Source organism: Sorex fumeus, unplaced genomic scaffold (genome assembly GCF_029834395.1).
Source record: "Sorex fumeus unplaced genomic scaffold, SorFum_2.1 ptg000128l, whole genome shotgun sequence".
Taxonomy (NCBI): Eukaryota; Metazoa; Chordata; class Mammalia; order Eulipotyphla; family Soricidae; genus Sorex; species Sorex fumeus.
Window position 1 is genome coordinate 21,744,948 of NW_026606185.1, and position 23,867 is coordinate 21,768,814.

The 23,867-nt window shown below is 40.6% G+C and overlaps 1 protein-coding gene across 4 annotated transcripts in view; it reads left to right on the forward strand.

Annotated features, from left to right (window-relative positions):
- MYOM1 (myomesin 1) overlaps nucleotides 1-23,867 on the forward strand; it is a 140,650-nt gene that overhangs the window by 17,965 nt on the left and 98,818 nt on the right. For all 4 annotated transcript variants that reach the window (XM_056138266.1, XM_056138267.1, XM_056138269.1 and 1 more), the window contains exons 3-8: nucleotides 7,999-8,136; nucleotides 10,559-10,790; nucleotides 12,109-12,266; nucleotides 20,692-20,784; nucleotides 22,847-22,935; nucleotides 23,046-23,102. In XM_056138266.1, the coding sequence (XP_055994241.1) occupies nucleotides 7,999-8,136; nucleotides 10,559-10,790; nucleotides 12,109-12,266; nucleotides 20,692-20,784; nucleotides 22,847-22,935; nucleotides 23,046-23,102 (767 nt within the window). The remainder of the gene's footprint in view (nucleotides 1-7,998; nucleotides 8,137-10,558; nucleotides 10,791-12,108; nucleotides 12,267-20,691; nucleotides 20,785-22,846; nucleotides 22,936-23,045; nucleotides 23,103-23,867) is intronic.

The window sequence follows — 23,867 nt, forward strand, 5'->3', positions numbered from 1 at the left end:
TTTTAGAGCTATAATTTTAGAGGAGGTCATCCCTTGTTCAGTATTAGAATTGGAGGAGGATGTAAACCTACTTTGACTCAGGCATATTAAATGTTTTTTCAACTTATGGCATTTTCAACTGGGTGGTAATCATATTTTAAGACAAGGAAAATCTACAATCTGTTGGCATAGTATTTTAACACATAATTTTTCTACACACTTCCTTTCATTTGGATCTAAAAAGATGAAGAAAGTAAAGAGCAAAATAAAGATTTGTATTTTCTAAATAAGTTGGATTTTTCTATAATCCTGTATGACACTTGATACAATGTTCCTTGTAAAGTCTTTTATTTCAAGTGAAATATAAAATGGAAGCTGATGGCAAATTTTTAAAATTGAATCCCAGTGACATACACAGTTACAAAGTTGTTCATGATTGGGTTTCAGTCATACAATGTTTCAACACCTGTTCCTTCACCAATGTCCCCCACATCCCAGCCTGCCTCTATGGCAAATACTTTTCTTCTCTCTCTCTTTTTCCGTTTAGGCATTACAGTTTGCAATACAGGAACTGAAAGATTTATCATGTATATCACTTTACCTCCTTTCAGCACTCAGTTCTGGTCCAGAATTACCATTTCCAGCTGTCATTGTCATAGTGGTCTCTTCTCTGTCCTAATTGCTTACTCCCAGCCACTTGTGGCAAGCTTTCAATCATGGACCTGGTGCTCATTTCTACTACCTTTGGGTGTTGTTATGATTTGCCTCTCCCTGATGATTAGTGATATAGACATAGTGTTTCATGTGTCTTTTGTTCATCTTTTCTCCCCATTTTTCCTGTAAAGTTTTTTTTCCTGTATAGTTCTACTAGGGCATTATCTACTTTTGATATTAACCTCTCATCAGATAGATATTGGATAAATATTTTTTTGCCATTCTGTGTGTTTTCTTTGTATCCTGGCCACCATTTCCTTGGAGGTGCAGAAGCTTCTTAGATTAATGCAGTCCTATTTGCTTTCACTTTGCACCTTTTCTTCCACTTGCTTGGTCAGTGGTGTTCCATCTTTGAAGATGCCTTTAGCTTCAGTGTCATGGAGGGTTCTGCCTATGTTTTCCTCTATGTTCCTTATGGTTTCAGATCTGATATTAAGATATTTATTCCACTTTTGATGTGCCTCGCATTAGGAAGAGATCTGAGTTAATTTTTTTGTTTGTAAGGTAAAGGTAAAGGCCCTCCCGTTGTTCATCGATTTGCTCGAGAGGGCCCAGTAACGTCTCCATTGGAGACTTTGTTGTTACTGTGTCTGGCATATCAAATACGTCATGGGTAGCTTGCCAGGCTCTGCCGTGCGGGCGAGATCCTCTCAGTAGCTTGCCGGGCTCTCTGAGAGGGGCGGAGGAATTGAACTCGGGTCGGCCATGTTGGCTGCGTGCAAGGCAAACGCCCTACCGCCGTGCTATCCCAGCACCACTCATTGAAGAGGTTTTTCTTGTTCCACTTCATATTTCTTGCCCCTTTATCAAAGGTTAGATGATTATATAATTGCGGGTCTGTGTCAGGATATTAAACTATATTCCATTGATCTAAGGGTCTATCTTTATTCCAATACCATGCTGTTTTAATTACTACTGCTTTGTAGTACAGTTTGAAGTTGGGGATCTTCTTTCCCTCCAATGATTGCTTTAGTTATTCTTTTTTTCCCCAGAATGTGAGATATTTGGTTTATTTTTAATTTTTTATTAGTGAATCACCGTGAGGTACAGTTACAGACTTACAAATTTTTGTGCTTGTGCTTCAGTCATACAATGATCGAGTACCCATCCTTCCACCAGTGCCCATTTTCCACCATCAGTGGTCCCAGCATCCCTCCCACCAAACCCACCCTATCCCCTCCACCCCACCCCACCTCTGTGGCAGGGCATTCCCTTTTTCTCTCTCTCTCCTTTTGGGTGTTGTGGTTTGCAATAGAGGTATTAAGTGGCCATCATGTTTGCTCTATAGTCTACTTTCAGCCCGCATCTCCCATCCTGAGTGGGTCCTCCTAGCACCCTTTACTTGGTAGTCGCTTCTCTATATAAGCTGCCTTTCCTTCCAGCATGAGGCTGGCTCCTAAGCTGTGGAGTAATCCTCCTGATACTTATCTCTACTATTCTTGGTTGTTAGTCTCCTATTCTGTTACTTTACATTCCACAAATGAGTGCAGTCTTTCTATGTCTGTCCCTCTCTTTCTTTTTTTTTTCCCAGCAAGTGATTATTTTATTTTATTTTATTTTTTAAAATTTATTTATTGAATCACTGTGGGAAGAGTTACAGAGCTTTCAGGTTTAGGTCTCAGTCATGTAAATATCAAACACATTTCCCTTTACCAATACTTGTTTTTAACCGCGAACACCAATAGAACCCCACCTCCCATCCCTCCCAATTCCTGTGAGGCAGATGAGTTCTAGTTAACACTCTATCTACTTTGACTAGATTCATTGTTTCGATAAAGGATGCACCATTATTATTTAGAGTTTACGATCCCCCCCCAATCAGACATGCTGAAAAAGCGTTGTGAAATGATTTGCTTTCTACAGCTGGGTTTAAGAGTTAAATGATTGCGGTCGCGCAGTTTTGGATTTCTGTTATTTTACTTATTAACCCTGGAAGTATTTCTATTAAAAGTTAGATAGTTAAGAGATTGGTTTCTGTGCTCTGGAGTTGTGGCCGTGCCAGAGAGCCGCTCGTGGGGGGCAGCTGGTGACCTCGGTCGGGCATGAAGCACAGACCGGAACACCCCCCTTCCCATGAGGTCCCTGCTGCCCCCACCCCCGGCTCAAACCTGCTGTCCACAAGGCTCCCTGGAGGCCACCATCTTTCTTTCCAGAGAGGAGAGGGCGAATGGAGCAACACCCTTTCCTCTCCGGGCAGGCATGATGGCGTGGTTTAACACATAGTCCATTCGCTTTTCTGCTCCAAGCGGCTGGTTTTCTGCGCTAAGTCCTTGGGCTTCTGGGGCCGTGGCCGTGCCGGAGAGCCGCTCATGGGGGGCAGCTGGTGACCTCGGTCGGGCGTGGAGGACAGACTGGAACGCCCCCCTTCCCATGAGGTCCCTGCCGCCCCTGACCCCCGGCTCAAACCTGCTGTCCACAAGGCTCCCGTGCGGCCGCCATCTTTCTTTCCAGAGAGGAGAGGGCGAATGGGGCAACACCCTTTCCCCTCCGTGTCCCTCTCTTTCTGACTCATTTCACTTAACATGATATTTTCCACGTTGATTCACCTATATGAAAATTTCATGACTTCATCTTTACTAACAGCTGCATAGTATTCCATTGTGTAGATGCACCAAAGTTTCTTTAACCAGTCATCTGTTCTTGGGCACTCAAGTTTTCCCAGATTCTGGCTATTGTAAACAGTGCTGCAATAAACATGTAAGTGCAAATGTCATTTCTACTATACTTTTTTGCATCTCTGGGACATATTCCCGGAAGTGGTATTGCTGGGTCAAATGGGAGCTCAATTTCTAATTTTTTGAGAAGCATTCATACTGTTTTCCAAAAGGGCTGAAATAGTTGGCATTCCCACCAGCAATGAAGCAGAGTCCCTTTCTTCCCACATTCATGCAAACTCTGGTAGCTTATGTTCTTTTGGATGTGGGCCAGTCTCTGTGGTATGAGATGATATCGCATTGTTATTTTGATCTGTATCTACCTGATGATTAGTGACGAAGAGCATTTTTTCATGTGCCTTTTGGCTATTCGGATTTCTTCTTTGAGAAAGTTTCTGTTCATTTCATCACCCCATTTTCTGATGGGGTTGGATGTTTTCTCTCTTATTTTCCTTTTTTTTTGCTTTGTGGGTCACACCTTTGTGGGCAATGCACAAGGGTTACTCCTGGCTCTGCACTTAGGAACTACTCACTCCAGTCTGGATGTTTTCTTTTTGTTGAGTTCAACCTGTGCTTGTAAATACTTGATATCTACCCCTTATCAGATGGGTATTGGGTGAATATTCTTTCCCATTCTGTAGATTGCTGTAGGTATACTTGAGGGTTTATTGTTCCATATTGGATTTTAGGAGTGTTTGATATATTTCTTTGAAAAATGTCATAGGTATCTTTATAAAGACTGCATTGAATCTGTATAATGCTTTGGGGAGTATAACCATTTTGATTATGTTAATCTTCCCAATCCATGAGCAGTGCATATGTTTCCATTTCCTTGTTTCCTCTTTTATTTCTTAAAATAGTGTTTGTAGTTTTCTTTGTATACGTCCTTCACCTCTTTAATTATGCTGATTCCAACATGCTTGATTTTCTTAGGCATAATTGTAAATGGGATTTTTAAAAAGCATTTTTTAAAATTATTATTTGTATATAGGAAAACCATGGATTTTTGGGTAATGATTTTGTAACCTGCCACTTTACTATAAAAACCTACTGTTTCTTGGAGTTTTATTGTAGAGCCTTTAGGATTTTCTAAATATAGTATCGTGTCACTGCAAATAGTAGAAGCCAGACTTCTTCCTTTCCTATCTGGATGACCCGAATATCATTTTTCTTCCCTATTTTAACAAGTGTTTCCAGTACTGTATTAGAGAGGAATGGTGAGAATGAGCAACCTTGTCTTGTGCCTGATCTTAAAACTAAACCTAAACCTAAAAGGGAATACTTTTAGTTTTTCCTCATTAGTAGTAATGCTTGCTGTGAGCTTGTGGTAGATGTTTTGACTCTATTGAGGAAAGTTCCTTCAACTGCCATATTGTTGAGAATTTTTACCATGAATAGGTGCTGGATCTTGTCAAATGCCTTTTCTGCATCTATTGACATGATCATATAATTTTAATTTTTTTCATTTTATTGAGATGGTGTATTATGTTGATTGACTTGAAAATGTTTAATCCTTGTATCCCCAGGATGAAATCTAGTTATGATGTTTGGTCTTTGTGATGAGTTGTTGGATTCTATTCGCAGTATTTTGTTGAGAATCTTTGCATCTGTGTTCATTAGCGATATTGAGATATTGGCCTGTAGTTTTTTCTCTCTCTCTCACACTTTCCCTCTCTCTCTTTCTAACTTTTTTCTCACTTTCTCTCTTTTCCTCTCTCTCTTTCTCACTCTTTCCTTCTCTCTCTCTCTCTCTCTTTGTGGTGTCTCTGTCTGCTTTTGATATCAGAGTGATGTTCACTTCATAGAAACTGTTTGGGAATGTTTCTTCAATTTCCTGGAAAATCTTGAAAAAGATTGAAAGTAGGTCCTCTAAGGGTTAGAAAGAATTCTTTAGTGAATATAACTGATAGCAAATCTTAGTTATTAAAACATGCTGCTGATTTACCTGTGAGAGTAGAATAATCACAGCCTGGTACTTAAAGATTTATCCTAGGGCTAGAGAGGTAGTACAGCAGGTAAGATTCTTGCCATTTAACCTGGGTTCAATCCCTGGCACCACAGATGTTCCCGTGATCACCACCAAAGTGATCACTGGGCACAGAACCAGAAGTAAGGACTGAGCACAGCTGGGTGTGATTCAGAACCCAGTAAAACAAAACTACATTTATCCTAAAGGAAAAATGACAGAAAAAGGAATAACACAATAAAAAGAATGACAGATCATAACTACTTTTATGTAAATAAACATTGCAAATATGAGTCATGAGAATAGAAGAGTAGACATAAATATGAAAGTTAAGCCACAGAGCAAAACCCAAAAAGCAAGAGAAATTAGAAAATTAAAAAGAAAAAAGAAAACTCTTAAACTCTATAATTACTTAGCTTGGTAATAGTAATGGAATAAAGAAGTAGAGGAAAATACCATTTTAAACATGGACCTGTGTAAGTACAACATGTACTTTGAAATCTGCTGTGGTATAGCAGTCATTTCCCTGCTACCTGGAACAGCTAGCAAGGAACAAATTTCACTGAGTCTTCCAACTGGTAACTAATCCACAGCATGAGTTCAGGATTATAACCTTTAATGTTAATACCAATCTTGGGTAAGAGCCAGATACTCGTCCTGGGGTGGGGGTGGGGGGAATGACAAAGTTTGTCTTTGCCATGCTTCCACTCCACTCTGGCCCAAGGATCAAAGGCATTAGCCCATCCTCCTTCACCAGACACAGAGCCACTGCACCCTGCGTGTCCTAGAAACGCTTATAGTTCTGTGCTACTTTGCAAAGCTGAGGACAGGAATACCTGCATGATGACATATATTTGTTTTGTTCTCTGGGTACATTTGGCTTGTTTTCTGCTTTGCATCCAGGTAATTTGTGCTTTAAAGATTGAGAAATGGCCTTAGTTTGGATAGTTTGGAAGAACTGTCTGTTTCAACTGGCATCTTGCTTTACCCATGCCATCCACATACTTCACTTTATCTTAAAAATTTCTCTAGACCAAGGGCCATTTCAATTGTTCTTGAGCAACAGAAAAAATTATAAGAGTAGCACAGAGTATCCCCATACAATTTGCTATTGGGGACATCTCGTGCTGCTGAATGGATGAGGGAGGTTTTGGTTGAGGGGTTGATCTTAGACAGCCTGTAAATGCCTGGAATTTATGTCAATTGTTTATGTTTGTATGGAATTGCACTTGACTTCATTGAAGAATCATATTGAAGGCTGGGAATGTGGCTTGTTGTGGAGCTCACATCTTGCCTATGGTAGATGGTGAGTTTGATTCCAAACACTGTGGCGTTCTGAGGACTGTGTGGAATGACCCTCCTATAGTCAACAAGAAATCCATAAATAAATAATAATCACTGTTACCAACACTATACTTTCACTCTTGTTTGTTTGTTTGTGGTCCACACACAGCATTACTTTGGGCTTACCCCTGGTGCTCAAGGATCAGTCCTGGTGGACTTGGAGAATTGTATGGGATGCTGGTGATTGAACCTGGGTCAGCTGAGTGCAAGGCAAGTGCCCTACCTGCTGTACTATCACAGTGCCCCCATACTTTCACGTTTATCAGTCCTTTTTCTCTAGATAAAATTTCTTCTTTTATGTTTTTCCCCACAACTAATGACTTTTGGTTTATTAAAATATTCACCATCACCAAATGCACATCTATACTAGCTTTTTTGGGCATTTTTTTGTTCACCTGCAGACCTGACCAAAGGATTCTTTATCACACCCCTGCAATTTTCTGAGTCATTTGATTATGGATGTTGACATAAAATACATGAGCTCTGTTGCTTGCCCTGTGTCCTACAACAAGAACTCTCTACATAAAAACCTCAGATTTGGATCTAAGGGCCCTTCATCAGAATCACTTTGACTATCTGTTAAATATTGTAATATTGGACCCCTCTCCAGAATGCTTGATTTTGGCTTTTTGGGAAGATGGGCACATCCAGTGCTGTGCAGGGGTTGTTCCCATGCTCAGGGACAGTGCCATTGACCAAAATTAGGCCTCCAAGTGTGAAAATCATGTGCTCCATATATATCTTTTTTTAAATTCAGGGGATTAAATCCAGGTCTCCTACACACAAGACATGCCCTTTATCATTGATCCATACCTTCTACCTGAAATGGTTGCATTTTAATAAGTTCTCTAAAAGAATTTGAATGTACAGGGACAAGAAAGATAGTACAAAAAGCAAGGCACTTGCTTAGAATGTAACTGCAGCTGCTTTGACTCTGATTAAAATGCCTGCACCATATTATGATCCCCTGAGAACCACTGGGTGTGTCCCCTCCCTACCCCCAAAAGAATCTTAATGTACAATGCATCTAAACCATTTATATAAACTTCTTAAATTTCTAGTGTTAATTGTGAAGGGTATTTAGAACTGTTACAAAGGTACTGCTATTATCCCTTGAAACTTCGAGAGAATTGGAAAGCCCTGAAATTACTATTGACCTATTTTTCTTTTGTGCCTAAATTGCATCCATTATGTGAGGTCTTCCTCATTCCACTTTCATTTTAATGTTAAAAGATAATGATAGCTTTAAAGATGATCTAGGATTCAGTGATATCTCCCCCAAGGTAAAGTTTCCTTTGATAAGTATTTTAAAAATTTTAAGTGTACTTTTCCTTGTTACAGACTGACAGATGCCAGTATGATGTTAGATTATTCATCCAGCTTGAGCCCTCAAACAAAGAGAGCCAGGAAGAGTCTTCTCTCTGGTGATGAGAAGGAAAATCTGCCAAGTGACTTCAAGGTGCCTATCTTCTCAGGACGGTATGTGTACGTTATCTGTCTTACTTTCACTGAACACGTAGGATGGACAGACTGAGAACAGTTTGAGGAATCTGGGAACCCTACAGTGAAGGAGAAGTGTTGATTGTAAAAATCTTTGCCCTCCTGTAGGCTGATCACATGACAAGAGCATGATTGGGAACTTTAATTCTAATCATGAAACTAATTAAATTTAAACACAGGATGGATTATAGAGTTGAACAATATATGTAAAAACTTCAGATAAAGAAGAAAGTTTAAACTATAAATGCTGAATGAACTAAAAAAAGATGATATGTTTATATAGATGCAAACAATTTTGTCCGCAAGTGTGATTTTCATTCTTATTCAAGTAGAATTTTGAAACTGCAATAAAACATATTGCATCATATTGTTCACTACCTGGTTTATATTTATTGAATGTAAAATAGATAGCTATTTAGCTTTGAGGTAAGCTTCAAACAAATAACAACTAAGTCATAAGTCTCAAGTGGGACCAGTAACGTCTCCATTGTGAGACTTCTTGTTACTGTGTTTGGCATATCCAATACGTCACGGGCAGCTTGCCAGGCTTGCCGTGTGAGCGAGATACTCTCGGTAGCTTGCCGGGCTCTCCGAGAGGGGCGGAGGAATCGAACTCAGGTCGGCCATGTTGGCTGCTTATAAGGCGAACACCCTACTGCTGTGCTATCGCTCCAGCCCGTCATAAGTCTATTAATGTCTATTTCCTTTGTTTATAATATGAACATTTAAAAACTTTTGTCTGAAAGAATCTTAAAAGGAAATTTGACCAAGACACCAAGTTAAAGTTTGTGATAGCACAGTGGTAGGGCGTTTGCCTATACAGTAACAACAAGGCTCCTGATGGAGACATTACTGGGCCCACTCAAGCAAATCAATGAACAATGGGAGGACAGTGACAATGAAATAGAGAATTATTCATAGAGTTAAGGTGGAGTTCAAAATGAAGTAATTCTCTTAGGGAAATTATGAGGAAAATTCAGTGGGCAATATTATGATATTCAGTTTTGATGACCCACTTCTATGTTCCTGTGTTTTTCTTCTCACTCTTCTCTAAGTTTCTTTTGATATTTTCTTTGAGGCTAGAATTATTCTATTGGGTCCAATGTAAGGGGAATAAATAATATTTTTAGCTTTTTGTTTGATTTTTTGATATTTGAAACTGAACTTTTCAGGGAAATATGCTTATATTGCTAAGTGTGTTTACCCAGACATGACCTCTCACAGTTAGTTTGATATTTATTTAGATGTTTAGAAGAGATGGCAAGACTTGGACAGTGAAATTTGTTTTCTTAATTCCCCTCTTTGATATTTTTGGGAAGTTTGGGTCACACATTGCGGTGCTCAAGACTTACCCCATCTTCTGAGCTCAGGGATTATTCCTAGTGGTGCTCAGGGAACATTATGTGGTGCTGGGGATTGGACCCAGGCTAGCCGCATATAATGCCAGCATCTTGCCTGTTGTAATATTTCTCTGGTATGTTTAAATAAGGACAAAACTAGACAACATTCTAGCATGTCCTTTATGATCACTGTCCTGTGGCACTGTCCTCCCGTTGTTCATCAATTTACTCGAGCGGGCCCAGTAACGTCTCCATTGTGAGACTTCTTACTGTGTTTGGCATATCGAATACATCTTGCCGTACAAGCTTGCCAGGCTTTTCAGGGCAGGATAGATACTCTTGGTAGCTTGCCAGGCTCTCCGAGAGGGGCGGAGGAATCGAACTCGGGTCGGCCAGGTTGGCCTCGTGAAAGGCAAATGCCCCACCCACTGTGCTTTCGCTCCAGCCCTATTATAGTGGTGAGTATCCCCGCCTGTCCTTTATAATATTGTAAAAAAATTCAATAGCCATAGTGGGTCTCATGTGAATTTAGAAATTATTTATCCATGCAGCTGTCATAGCCAATTCATTCTAGCAGTAAGTTAAAGAATTCAGATAGAATGCATCATTTATCAGTCACAGGCACAGAAATGATTTCACTTTATAATAGTATCTTTTAGAAGAAAGTTATGACTAAATATTTTATTATAACTAAATCATATTTAAACACACCAAGGAAACTGATGAAATCATCTTGGACAAGTTTTCTAACTATTTCAGTCTTGTTACACCATATTTAAAACAAAACACAGCTTACCTCAGAGGGTTGTTATGGAGATTAAATGAGACAAAATATACAATAAGCTCTTGGGAAAGCACAGGGCCTTAATAGATATTATTGTTGTCATTACTATCCTTTGTTAAGGTGAAAACTATCTCCATATGTAACTGGTTAGCTCTTAGTTTACAAGAGTTTTCTATGTCAGATTTGCTGTCTGAAATATGTTATTTTGATCTTAGTAGCAGGAGACAGTCATATCATTGCCATTCACAATAACCATATTTTGTTATATTTATTTCAGCCAAGTGCATGTCAGTGGTATTACAGACACAGAAGAAGAACGAATTAAAGAAGCTGCTGCTTACATAGCCCAGAGGAATCTTCTTGCTAGAGAAGAAGGAATCATGGCAAGCAAACAGTCCACAGTGTCCAAACAGTCCCTGTCCTCACTATACCAGGAAGAAGCTTTTGAGAAGAAGTCCAGAAAAGCTGCAATCAGAGAAAAGGCAGAAAATCTGTCCCTGAAAAAAACAGTAAGACAAAAATAATAGTCTTACAAAAATAGGACTGCCTGTTATATTGTGTGTGTACCTGTTGGGGATTGTTTGTTGATTTAGTGATCTGTTTGAAAACAAGAAATTTATGGTCCTTTAGAGATAAACACAATGAAAGAAAAAAGGAGAAGACATCAAAAGATATAGCCAAATAAAAAGAGACAAATTTTCTAGTCAAACTCCATGAAAATTAAGGTTCTGTAAAAATTAAGTCAGAACCTTAAATAAATCTATGCGTTAGATGTACCAAAGTCTCTTTAACCAGTCATCTATTCTAGGGCACTTGGGTTGTTTCCAGATTTTGGCTGTTGTGAACAGTGCTGCAATGAACATTCTACTGTGCTTTTTTGCATCCTCGGGATATATTCCCAGAAGTGATATTGCAGTGTCATATGAAAGCTCAATTTCTAGCTTTTGAAGGACTCTCCATATTGTTTTCCAGAAAGGCTGGACTAGTGAGCATTCCCTCCAGCAGTGAAAGAGCGTCCATGCCAGAACTGGTTATTTTTGTTCTTTAAAATGTGTGCCAGTCTCTGTGGTGTGAAATGATATCTCATTGTTGTTTTGATTTGCATCTACCTGATGGCTAGCTATGTTGTTAGGAGAGAAGTCAACGAAATTTTCTTATAAATGGGTAGACATGGAGAATATCATGCTAAGTGAAATGAGTCAGAAAGAGAGGGACAGACATAGAAGGACTACACTCATTTGTGGAGTATAAAACAACATAACATGAGGCTGACACCTAAGAACAGTAGATACACGGGAAAGGAAGATTGCTCCATAGCTGGAAGCCTGCCTCATGAACAAAGAGGAGAAGACAGCTGGAATAGCACTGCCAGGAGTGATCCCTGAGCACTGTGGGTTTGATCCAACCCCCTTTAAAGAATTAAAAAAAATGATGGTGACAACTTTCAAAGGGGATGATGGGCATTTGATCTAAATATAAACATAAAATCCAAATGGAAAAATAAAAAAAAAACTTTGTTTCTTTATGGGCTGGAGTGATAACACAGCGGGTAGGTCATTTGCCTTGCATGCGGCCAACCCAGGTGCAATTCCTCCATCCTGGCAAGCTACCGAGAGCGTCCTGCCCTCACAGCAGAGCCTGGCAAGCTCCCCATGGCGTATTTGGTATGTCAAAATTAGTAACAACAATTTCACAATTTGTTATGAGATGTTACTGGTGCCTGCTTGAGCAAATTGGTGAACAGCGGGAGGACAGTGCTACAGTTTCTGTTATGCTTGTATTATATTTACATTAATTTCATAACATTTTGATATATATCTTTTTCAGTTAGAAGAAACTGGGGCATTTCGTAGAAAGTTGAATGAAGATGGTCTTCTCCATGCTCCTGAGTTTATCATTAAACCTCGTTCCCACACTGTTTGGGAGAAAGAAAGTGTGAAATTACATTGCTCTGTAGCTGGCTGGCCGGAACCTCGTGTCACCTGGTATGTTATCTTTAAGAAAACTTTTCATAATAACATTAAACAAAATTAATTATACTTTTAGTGAAACATGTGACATTATGAATATGCAAGATTCAATGAAAGGCTCTGAAAGTTTGTATAGATTTTTTTAAATTGTGAAGGGGATTCTGGGGTGTATATTTTTTGTAAGGGAAGACAGGTGCTTCTACCGCATTGAAGCTGGGCTGATTGGCTGAGGATTGCATTGGGTGGCTCCTAGGTTCCCTGAGCATTGCTTGCAGCCCCCTATTCCCCATCATTAAATGAAGTACTAATTTACTTTGCAGTGCTGGTACAGAGTATGCAAACTTCCATAAGGCCTTCAATAAGCCTTATGAACTCCCTAACCCAAGTAGAAAGGAAAGTTTTTGATGATTACTTTGCAGGAATTTGTCATTTTGATGCCCAACTGTAGATTTTTGGGCCTTTTCTTGAGTACAAGTATAAAATTAATAGTAGACCCTTGTATAACAAAGGGTTTGAACTATGCAGTCCACTTAAAGCATGAATTTCCTTGTGAATACACAACATAAAGTGATGGCGTGGATAAAAATGCACATAGTACTGTGGCACAGTCCTGTGAGTATATTCTCATATGGTTTTCTTAATAACATTTGTTTTGGGCTGGAGCGATAGCACAGTGGTAGGGCATTTGCCTTGCACACAGCCAACATGGCCGACCCGAGTTTGATTCCTCCGCCCCTCTCTAGCAAGCTACCTAGAGTATCTCGCCCACACGGCAGAGCCTGGCAAGCTACCTGTGATGTATTCGATATGCCAAACACAGTAACAACAAAGTCTCCAATGGAGACGTTACTGGGCCCGCTCGAGTAAATCGATGAACAACGGGTGGACAGTGACAGTGACTTCCTTGATTATAATTCTTGATTATAATAATACTATATGGAATATATATGTATATATCACATAGCATATACATTCATCTGCTGTGTATGTTATCAGTAATGATTCTGGTCAACAGCAGGATATTCATAGTGAAATTTGGGGGTTGAGGGGCATAAAAAAGTTATACAGAAATTCTGTACTGCACTGCGGGGGTTGGGTTGGTTCTGCCAACCCCCATAATATTCAAAGGCCATCTATAATTGGGTATGACCTTCCTGAATAGAGGAAGGTGAACTACAGAAATGTTGCATGTAGTCATGCTGCCTTTCCTCTCCAGTTAAACCCTCAGCCATGTCTTTCAAAGGCACGTGTGGCCCCAGTACCTGCAGCCCTCAGGATTTGCTTCCAAGTTTCCACTCAAGTCATAGGAGCCCCTGAGAGCTAATAAATGACACAAACAGGCAGCAGCTGCTCTTCACCCAATCCCCCCAAGTTACTCCTAATGTTACTAGGTAATCCAGAGGCTCCCCACAGAGTGCTAATGGCAGGCTTACATATCACTCACCACAGCCAGGTGACCAGTGCAGAAACTCTGAGGAGAGCCATGCTGTGTCCAGTACATTGAGAGCAGAAGGCAGTCAGGTGCCTGGCATCAGTCACAGTAGAAACGTCCGTGAAGGACATTGCACCATCACCATAGTAGCACTGATCAACCCAAATTCCCCACCAACACCCACTAAAGGGCTTTGTTTATTTTTTAAATTGTGAAGGGGATACTGTCTTTTGTCAAACAGAAGACAAAATGTACATGTGGTGAAGAAACCACGGTTGGTCTTTCCATAGTTATTAGAGGTTATATCTCTCTAGTAACTTACATGATGGGCTAGCTATAGGTCCTGTAACTTACAATACACTGTTCAATACTGATAGGAAAAGAGTAGAGGGTGGTCTTTCCCACTTCCCCTCCTTTTATGCCTGCTATAGTGTTCGTGGGCCATAGACTAGTTTGTACGGCTCACCAGCACGGCTCGCCTCACACAGACTTTCTGTGTCCAAGGGATAACATTCATATGTGATCCCAGAGACTCCAATGTCAGTGCTGTCAGGTTTGCACTCAGAAATGTGGGATGAGGTAGAGGGTGGATCTCTCAGCCTCACACCTGCAAGCTGGGACCCTACTGCTAAGCCACATTCCAGGCTCTAGAGAAAATCCTGGTGTGTGTGTGTGTGTGTGTGTGTGTGTGTGTGTGGTGCTGGGGTTCACACATACAAGGCAAGTACTTTACCACAGAGCTATAAGCCCCATTTAGCATGAAGCTTTTTTGTTTAACCATACTTTTACTCTGCCAAAAATCTTTCACTATATTTAAACAGATATTTGCTTGGAATAATAAAGTATTTTTTCTACACATCAGTTACAAATATTATAGAATATCAAAGAATACTCTAAAGTATAATAGAAATATCAAAGAATATCAAATATCAAAGAATATCAAAGAAATATCAAAGAATACTCAAAGTATAATAGAAACTCCTAAGTGGTAGTTTATAGATGCAACTGAAATTGGTAAGGAAAATGATGCAAATCTGAATATTCAGGAGAATATTAGAATCTTCTGGATAAAATTTCAGGGTGGGAAGTAGTCTATAACATTTTCTGTTTATTCTGGAATTTAGAAAATAAGAAAGAGACAAAGGGAGGGACGGAAGAACTTTATTCAGTAAGAAAGGCAAAAATTCTTTTTTACTAGAGACAACTAACAAACATTCCTTCCTTCCTTTTCCTCCCACCCTTCCTTCCTAATCCCTCCCTCCCTCCCTCCCTCCCTCCCTCCTCGCTAAAAAACAAAAACATCTTACACTGACATCTTGAGTTACAGAGTAAAGAGTAGAATTGCCTCAAAATCTTTTTGTGTGTATGTGCTTGTGTGTGTGTGTGTTTGTGTCTGTGTGTGTGTGAGAGAGAGAGAGAGAAAGAGAGAGAGAGAAGAGAGAGATCTATTTCACTTGTCCAGTTTATAATTAGAAGTCATGATTATTGAAAAGTCATGAGTATTCAGTGCCAAGTTAGGTAGTACTGGAGAGCAGGGCAGTTGGGGAACCCTGGGAGCTGCAAAATACTGTCTTAACACACAGTTTATAGAGGAACGAACAGCATTTTTTGTTAGAGGCCAAGCCAGGTGTCACTCAGCTGTTTTGTCAAGTAGCACATGCTTGGTGTTATATTTGTCCTCTTTGCCAAAAGGGACTACTGAAAACATCTCTGTACGGGGAAAAAACTGAGCAAACAGAGCTTCTGAGTCAAGTGTGAAATGACCTAAACCAATTCTCTCAGAAGAGCATGCCAATTAATATCCTACCCTGCCGTTCATCAAAATCAGGAATGTTTGAAATTAGGAGCAGCCAGCAAGTTTCTTTTTATAGACCATCTCTGATTAAATAGCCGGGGTGCTTCAAGCCTCTGGTGAGACAGCTGTCTGCGGGCAGTTCTGAGTAGCAAAGGAACAGCTACTTAGTAGGCTGTGCATGTGACTTTTGCAACCATGCCTCCTACGTAACTCATTCTTTTTATTGCTGTTGTTTTTATTTTGGGGCCACATCTGGCAGTGTTCAGGGTTTACTCCTGGCTCTCTGCTCAGGAATCACTCTTAGTGGGTTCAGGGGACCATATAGGGCACCAGGGATCAAATTCAGATTGGTCTCATGCAATGAAGCACCTACCATCTGCACTATTACTCTGGTCTGGCAACTTGAATTCTTAAGATAATTTCAATTTCCCATTTCCCCCACATTTTTGGAAATAAATGCAATGTTCTTTAACTTACTCTCTTTATACACACTTATTTTATTTAAGTTTCCTTTTTTAAAAAAATTTTTATTAGTGAGACATCATGAGGTACAGTTGTAGACTTACAAATTTTTGTGCTTGGGTTTCAATTATACAATGATCAAATACCCATCCCTCTACCAGTGCCCATTTCCCACCACCAAGGATCCCAGTATTCCTCCCTCCCCCCATCCCACCCTGCCTCTGTGGCAGGGCATTCCCTTTTGTTCTCTCTCTCTTTTTGGGTGTTGTGGTTTGCAAAAGAGGCAATGAGTGACAATCATGTTTGGTCTATAGTCTACTTTCAGCATGCTTCTTCCATCCTGGGAGGATCCTCCCAACACCCTTTATTTGGTGTTTCCTTCTCTATCTGAGCTCCCTTTTCCCCTATTATGTTGTACACACTTATTTTAAGTCATCCATATCATGAAGTATGGGTTTGTCAGTACTCCCTTCCTTCACCCCCCAAATTAAGAAGCTACAATTAATCTACTGTGTTATTCAATAATTATGTTCAATTCAACTTAAAAACACTGAGTATTTAGTATTTGTCCATGACTTACCCTTTTTCCCCTGAGAGGAGAGTTAACAGTAATTACAGCTGAGACCCAATTACTGTCTTTAGGGCATGGATAGCTTTGTAGAAGTGATATATCTGACTAAACTAATAAATGTGTGTCTTGTCATTGAAATTCACATTAGTAATGTGTAGGATTACAGGAAGGAGTTGAGAGAAGAAGTGGCATGAGTAGGGATTTTACTATATGGAGGAAGATGATGTAAGCCTTAAAGGTATGGAAAATAAACATGTGTTTTAGGGACGTAGGGCATGTGTGCGAGGGGGGGGGGTAGTGTGAAAGAAAGAGGGAGAAGGAGGAGAGAGAGAGGAGAAAGAAAGTTGGGGAAGGGAAAGAGTAACCAGAGGATCCCCTCTCTTCTTCCTTCTTTCCTCTCTTCCTCTCTCTTCTTCTCCCTCTCTCCTATAGCCATTCCTAATGATATGAAGAGGTCAGATAGAGTATAGGGTTAAGGCATTTGCCTTGCATGTGGCCAACCCTGGTTTGATCCTTGGTACCATAAATGATCCCTAGAACACAGTCAGCGATAAAATGAAGTATGATCCTTGAGCGCAGATCCAGGAGTAAATCCTGAGTAACACTTGCTGTGGCCCCTAAAACAAAGCCAAAATCTGGAGAGTAAATTGCACCTAAATGAAGAACAACTGGTAAGTGTAAGCATCACACACTGTCAGCAGTCAGACTGCTTAGCTGAAAAATTCCAGCTCTTCTATTCCTAGCTGTGTGAGCAAGGAGGAGTTCCTTTGTTTTTCTATGCCGTGGTTTCTTTACCTGAAACATAATGTTAAAAATAGTTCTACTTTCACATCATTTGAATTTATTAATATAGACACAGAGCTTTTAGGACAGGGCCTGGCACATGTGGGCTGGAGTTACCAGTGTTATTTGTTTGCAGTATCTGTAAATATAAATTGAGCTGTCTGAAAGAGAAATAAAGGAAAGAACCTGTTCCTTGGTGCAGATTGTGCTTCAGTAGAAAAGCCTGGTCCCCTCCAAATCCAGTGACTGCTGAGGTCAGGATGACATGGTGAACAATGTGGATTTAGGAGACAGAGTCTCAGGAAGGGCTCCTCTCAGTACGTCTACCTCTGAGATGGAGGCTCAACCAGCAGTAGCACCATCAAAAATGGCATCTTTTGGGAGGGAGAGACAGACAGAGAGACAGAGATAGAGAGACACAAAGGGGGGAGGGAGAGAAGGAGAGAGAGAGGGAAAGTGTGTGTGTGTGTGTGTGTGTGTGTGTGTGTGTGTGTGTGTAAAGAGATTGAGGCAACTGCCTTGCATGTAGTTGCTACCTTACAATGATTGGTACTGCATATAGATCCCTGAACATTTCCAGTGTGGTCCCTGAGTCCAGACTGAGCTTCTAGGTGCCCCCTCCTCTGCAAATGGTCACTTTGAGTTTAACTTGTTAGAGGTTTTATTTCATAATTGATATTTCAAAAACTTTCATACTAAGAGCCATATTTTCTTATGACTATGACATGTTTAACATAACGCGTTGTTTTTGCTTTATTTTTAATGGCATGGAGGCATGTTAGGAGGAATAATGTTTTATTTTCATTCTACATATACAGCTAACACTAAAAACTCCAACACAGGCCTTCCTCTGTTGTGTCAGTAGTGGTCAATTATTTTTTTCTTTAAAAAATTTTGTTTGGAGCATAATACACACAAAAATGCATATTATGTATTAATATAGAGCTTTGATGAACTTTTTTTCCTTTTTTAAAATTTTATTTATTGAATTACCATGAGAGCAGTTACAAAGCTTTTGGGTTTAAGTCTTGGTCATACAATGAAACACCATTCCCTTCACCAGTGCCCATTTTCCACCACCAAAAACCCCAGTATACCCCCATTCCACACCCTCTCCTACCTGTGGGGCAGATGATTTCCACATTACTCTCTCTACTTTGATTACATTCAATATTTTGAAACCAGACCCACCATTATTATTTGGAATTTTACTCCAACACTTAGATCTGCCAAAAAGGCAACAGTAGACAATTTGTTTTCCATTGCTGGTTATGAATAGCATATGATGTCGCGCAGTTGCAGTAGTGGCTGTGCGATTTTGGAATTCCTATATTTTAACAATTAAATCTGGAGGGATTTCTACCAAAACCTGCTGGGTTCCGAGATTGGTTCCCGAGTCTTTTGGATCATGGCCATTAAGGAGCTTGATCAGGAGCCAGAGAGGCTGTTCATTGGCGGCGACTTAGGGGTCTCATTGGGGCTAGGAGGAAAGGGCTGGCTCCACCTTCATCCTGTGAGGCTCCGTGTGTCTCGTTGCTGCGGGCCTAAACCTGACTGTCCAATGGTCTCCGGAGGATGGTGGCCACCAAGCCGCCAAGGGGGAGCAGGCAGAGGGAGAGCACCCTTTCCCCCCTGGAGTGCCCTGGCGCCGATAACCCATTGTGTGGACCGGATGCATTTCTTCCAAAAGTCTCTGGGTTTCGAGATTTGTTCCTGAGTCTCTGAGATCATAGCCATTAAGCAGCTTGATCAGGAGCCAGAGAGGCCATTTGTGGGCGGCCACTCAGGGGTTTCGTTGGGATGGGGAGGGAAGGGCCGGCTCCACCCCCATCCTGTGAGGCCTCATGTGTCTCGTTACTGCGGACCGAAACCTGACTGTCCAATGGCCTCTGGAAGATGGTAGCCACTGAGCTGCCAAGGGGGAGTAGGCAGAGGGACAACACCCTTTCTCCCCTGGGGTGGTCTGGCACCGGTAACCCATTGCAGGGACCAGACACATCTCTGCCAAAAGCTGCTGGCTTCCGAGATTTGTCTCTGAGTCTCTGAGATCATGGCTGGTAAGCAGTTTGATCAGGAACCAGAGAGGCCTCGCCTCCAATTTTATTGCTGAGCTGGAGGTGATTTGTGGGTGTGTCTCCCACATACCTAACTTTTGGCCATTTATAGCACAGCGGTAGGGCGTTTGCCTTGCATGCAGCCAGCATGGCCGATTCAAGTTCGATTCCTCCACCCCTCTCAGAGAGCCTGGCAAGCTACCGAGAGTATCTCGCCCGCATGGCAGAGCCTGGCAAGCTCCCTGTGATGTATTCGATATGCCAGACACAGTAACAACAAAGTCTCCAATGGAGACATTACTGGGCCCGCTCGAGCAAATCGATGATCAACGGGAGGGCCTTTTTACTTTACTTTCTTGGTAAACTTTGCCCCAGGTTTTTGGGGTCTGGCCAAAGGCAGAGCAGCAATTTTGGGGTATCTGGAAGTCTGAAGGTGACATCAGGCTGCTGATGCACTCGCCTCACAGGTACAGACTGACCTGTGGTGGTACCATACCCCCGAACTTTGATGAATGTTTGTAGACTACATACCATACCTTGGTAACAGGCACCCAAAAAAAGAAGTCAAACATTAAAAGCACCCAGCAAAACAGTCCCATGGAAAAGCACCCTTCACTTTTATACAAATCATAGTAGGTGAGAATTCCTTCTTATCTCTTATCATCGAGTCCTTAAAAAAAAAAGATTAATGGAATAACACCCAGCAGTGTTGGGGAAGGGGCGTGAAGTGCTAGGGATTAAACCCAGAATCTTATACAATCAAAACATGTGCTATATCATTTGAACTCTCTCCCAGTTCTATGCCCTTTCTCTTGTATTATGTTGTTTTGATCTTCTGCTTTGTTTTGGTTTTGGAACACACTCAGCAGTGCTTAGCAGACCATATGATGCCAGGGATTAAATCTGAGATTTCCACATGCAAACCATGCACTCTAGCTTGTTGAGCTGTCTCCTCACTCCTGGTCCTAGACTCAACTTCTAGAAGTGTTCATTGGTCTTTCCTATTTCTTACTTCCTATAAAAGCAATTATTATACCTAGATACCTTTTTATGACCAACTCTTTTTACTCAACATTATATATTTGAGATTCATCTACATTTATGTGACTTCTTAAATGTGATTTTTGTGATTGATGTGAGAAAAGCACATATGTTAATAGGGTTCACTGTATTCATTGTTATGAATGTTATTTCCTCTTCCCTGGATATGCATGTATGGGGCAGATGCTGCTGCTAACCTCTGTTGTCTTCACAGGTGTTCTCACAGGAATAAGAACTCTGTGAAGTTAATTGTAAAGCTACTTGCACTTCACCTTATTTCAACTTTTTTCATTGTCTCATAGGTATAAAAACCAGGTTCCAATAAATATCCATACAAACCCTGGAAAGTATGTTATTGAAAGCCGATATGGAATGCACACGCTGGAGATTAACGAGTAAGAGGACATTAGAACATGTGTGTTGCATGTTAGTTGCTCAGGAAGGAGCCTTAAAACTCTAGTTAACAAGACACCATCCCTACTTCTTTCCTGTGCTGTGATCACAGTCGAAATGTTCACATACATTGCTTCCCTTAGTGCTCACCTAAATGTGATGTTTATGACACATTGTTTAATGCCTCAGTACCATCCAAGATGCCCTTATATTTGAATCTAGTTGGAGTTGATGAGGAAAAAGTAATTCAGATTATAAATTTTATCCTTTAATATACTCAAGGGCTGGAGCAATAGCACAGTGGGTAGGGAGTTTGCCTTGCATGAAGCCAACATGGCCGACCCGAATTCGATTCCTCCGCCCCTCTGGGAGAGCCCGGCAAGCTACTGAGTATATGTCGCCCCCACGGCAAAGCCTGGCAAGCTCCCTGTGACGTATTCGATATGCCAAACACAGTAACAAGTCTGACAATGTTACTGGGCCCGCTCGAGCAAATCAATGAACAACAGGAGGACAGTGACTGTGACAATATACTCAAGAGTTTTCCCTGCATATGAGTAAAACAAACAAAAACATCATTTATATTTATTCTTTAAGCATTCCATATCAGTATCAATATCACATCATTATCATCCCATTCTGCCTTTTATCAGTAAAGGGCATGGAGATTGAAGTGTGTGGCATTGAAAGAAGGCTGGACGTGGAGATAATTGTTCTTTCCTTCAGGTAACCAGGAAATATGGGGCACCATGCACCTCTCTATTCACCTACAGAAGTGAGAGAGAATAGGTTACTAGGATGTTTGAGTATGAAGCCAATCCCAAAGTAAAAATTGAAAGCAAGAATTCACAACATATTTCTCTCATGTCAAAGGTCTTTCATGTCTCCTAAAGATGGTTTTAAAATCCAACTCCAGTTATATGGATAAAAAAATTAAAAGAGCTCCTTCACATAAAACTTTTATGTGCTGAGATGTAAAAGTAAAACTGACATTATTTTGATCACACTAATTGATTTACCCTTCTCCTATCAGAAGCATGGACACAGTGAAAGCTGTGCTTCCAATAGGATCCCTGTAATGGCCACTAAGTTCAACCCTGAACAAAAGTCACATCATTTCTATCAATTGGTGATTCCATGGAGGCAACAGTGAGCTCTAAAATTGCTTGTAATGAATTAGTTATGAGAAAAGCAACCAACTTAACTTTCCTGGAGTTTTATTGATACATATGAAATTTCAGTAGAAAATATATTTTCTCACAAAAAACTAAACCCTTAATAATAATAACAAAAATGGGAGTCAGTTGTGATAAGACAAAAACCCACCTGCTTTGAAATCTTAACCCCTTCATCTCTGTGTGTTGAACAGATGTTTGAGGCAGAGTTTTACCCTAACCCCATTTTATAAAGATAGCTATTTCTGTGAATTATAACTGGAAAGGAAATCCCAACTGGCACATCTGGTGTCATGCTAAGGGCTAAAACTTCAGATGTGAGTCTGAGTACCATTGGGGGTAAATAACAAATTTAAAAACTTTGAGGCCAGAATGCAGAATTGGTAGTCACACCACCCAGGATCAAGTTTGTGGTTCAGAGAGCCTGTGGGAGTCTGCAAGGGGAGGCTATCTCTTCACCACGGTCTCCTGTTGCCTTCAGCACTCCCCCTGAGGGTTGGCGGGAGAGTAGGGAGGATGGCCACAGATGGACTTATTCTGCATCTGATGCAGCTTTGGAAAAACCCAACATAACACTACCCATTCTAGTTATGTGCTTAGCCCTTTTAAAAATTGGTGGGTGGGAGGGTTTAAATGAACCTGTGCTAGGATCCTAGTAGGCTGTAGGAGTTCTTCTCCTGTTGTCTGTTGCTGGCCTGAAACTGTAGTCTCTGTCATGGATGATGTACAAGAGCCAGGGAGCTGGTAGTGTAGCTTTATCAAGGTCCCCAGAGCTCTGTGTTAGTGGCTACCTCGCTGCATGCAGTGCTGGCAGAGGTTCTTAGTGGCACAGCTCGTCATTACAAGGAGTGTCACTCTCATGGCCACTCTCTTCTACACGTTTTTTCAGTTGTGACTTCGAAGATACCGCTCAGTACCGGGCCTCGGCGATGAATGCTAAAGGAGAGTTCTCTGCTTATGCTTCAGTTGTGGTAAAGAGTAGGTTTGCTGAACATGCTTTATTCAAAGTGTGTATGTGCATTATTAGAAATTTAACTTTATAAAAAATGAACATGAAGACATCTAAATCATTTCCATTTTTTCTCTAGGATATAAGGGAGATTATGATGAGACTCGCTTCCGTGCTTCTACTTCACCCCCCAGCTGTAAGTTCACAAATGTATTTGTTAAGTGGCATCTCTACTTCAAATAAATAATTCATTTAATAAACCATTCTATAATGCTGACAAAAATATTTATGTTATACAAAAGTAGTATAAAATATGCCAGTCTTATATAATATCTATCTGTGGTTGGTTTTATTTTTTAACTCTTTGCTTATTATTTTTTTCTAAATGTAATTGTTTTGTTTCATTTTTATGATTACCTGCCCCCCCAACACACACACACACACACACACACACACACACACACTCCAGTATGAACTGTATTGGATCACTCTTACTCAATCTTAAATATAAGGTCAACATCATTTACTTATAGAACCTATGTCTGGGCTAGGGCAATATCTGAAAGAATTGAAGTACATGCAAGGCATGCACAGAGTTCAACCCCCTCTTTAGTATGGCCTGCTATAAACCTTGTGGTCCCAGACCTGCATGTATTGATTCATTTAATGCTTCCCAATAAATTAGTGACTTAAAAAGATTCTGTCCTATGTAGATAAGGAAATAGTTTGGAGACTTTAGTGTGTCAAAACCACTCATGATGGTCTGTCAGAACTTGTAACCTGGTCATTCTAATTTTGGGAGGTTGAGGGGCACACCCAGCGATGCTCAGGGGTTACTCCTGATTGCACATTCAGAAATAACTCCTGGCAATTTTCAGTGGACAATATGGAATGACTAAGGGGTCACCACTTGCAAGGCAAGCACCTTACCCACAGTATTGCCTTTTCAGCCCATGATCTT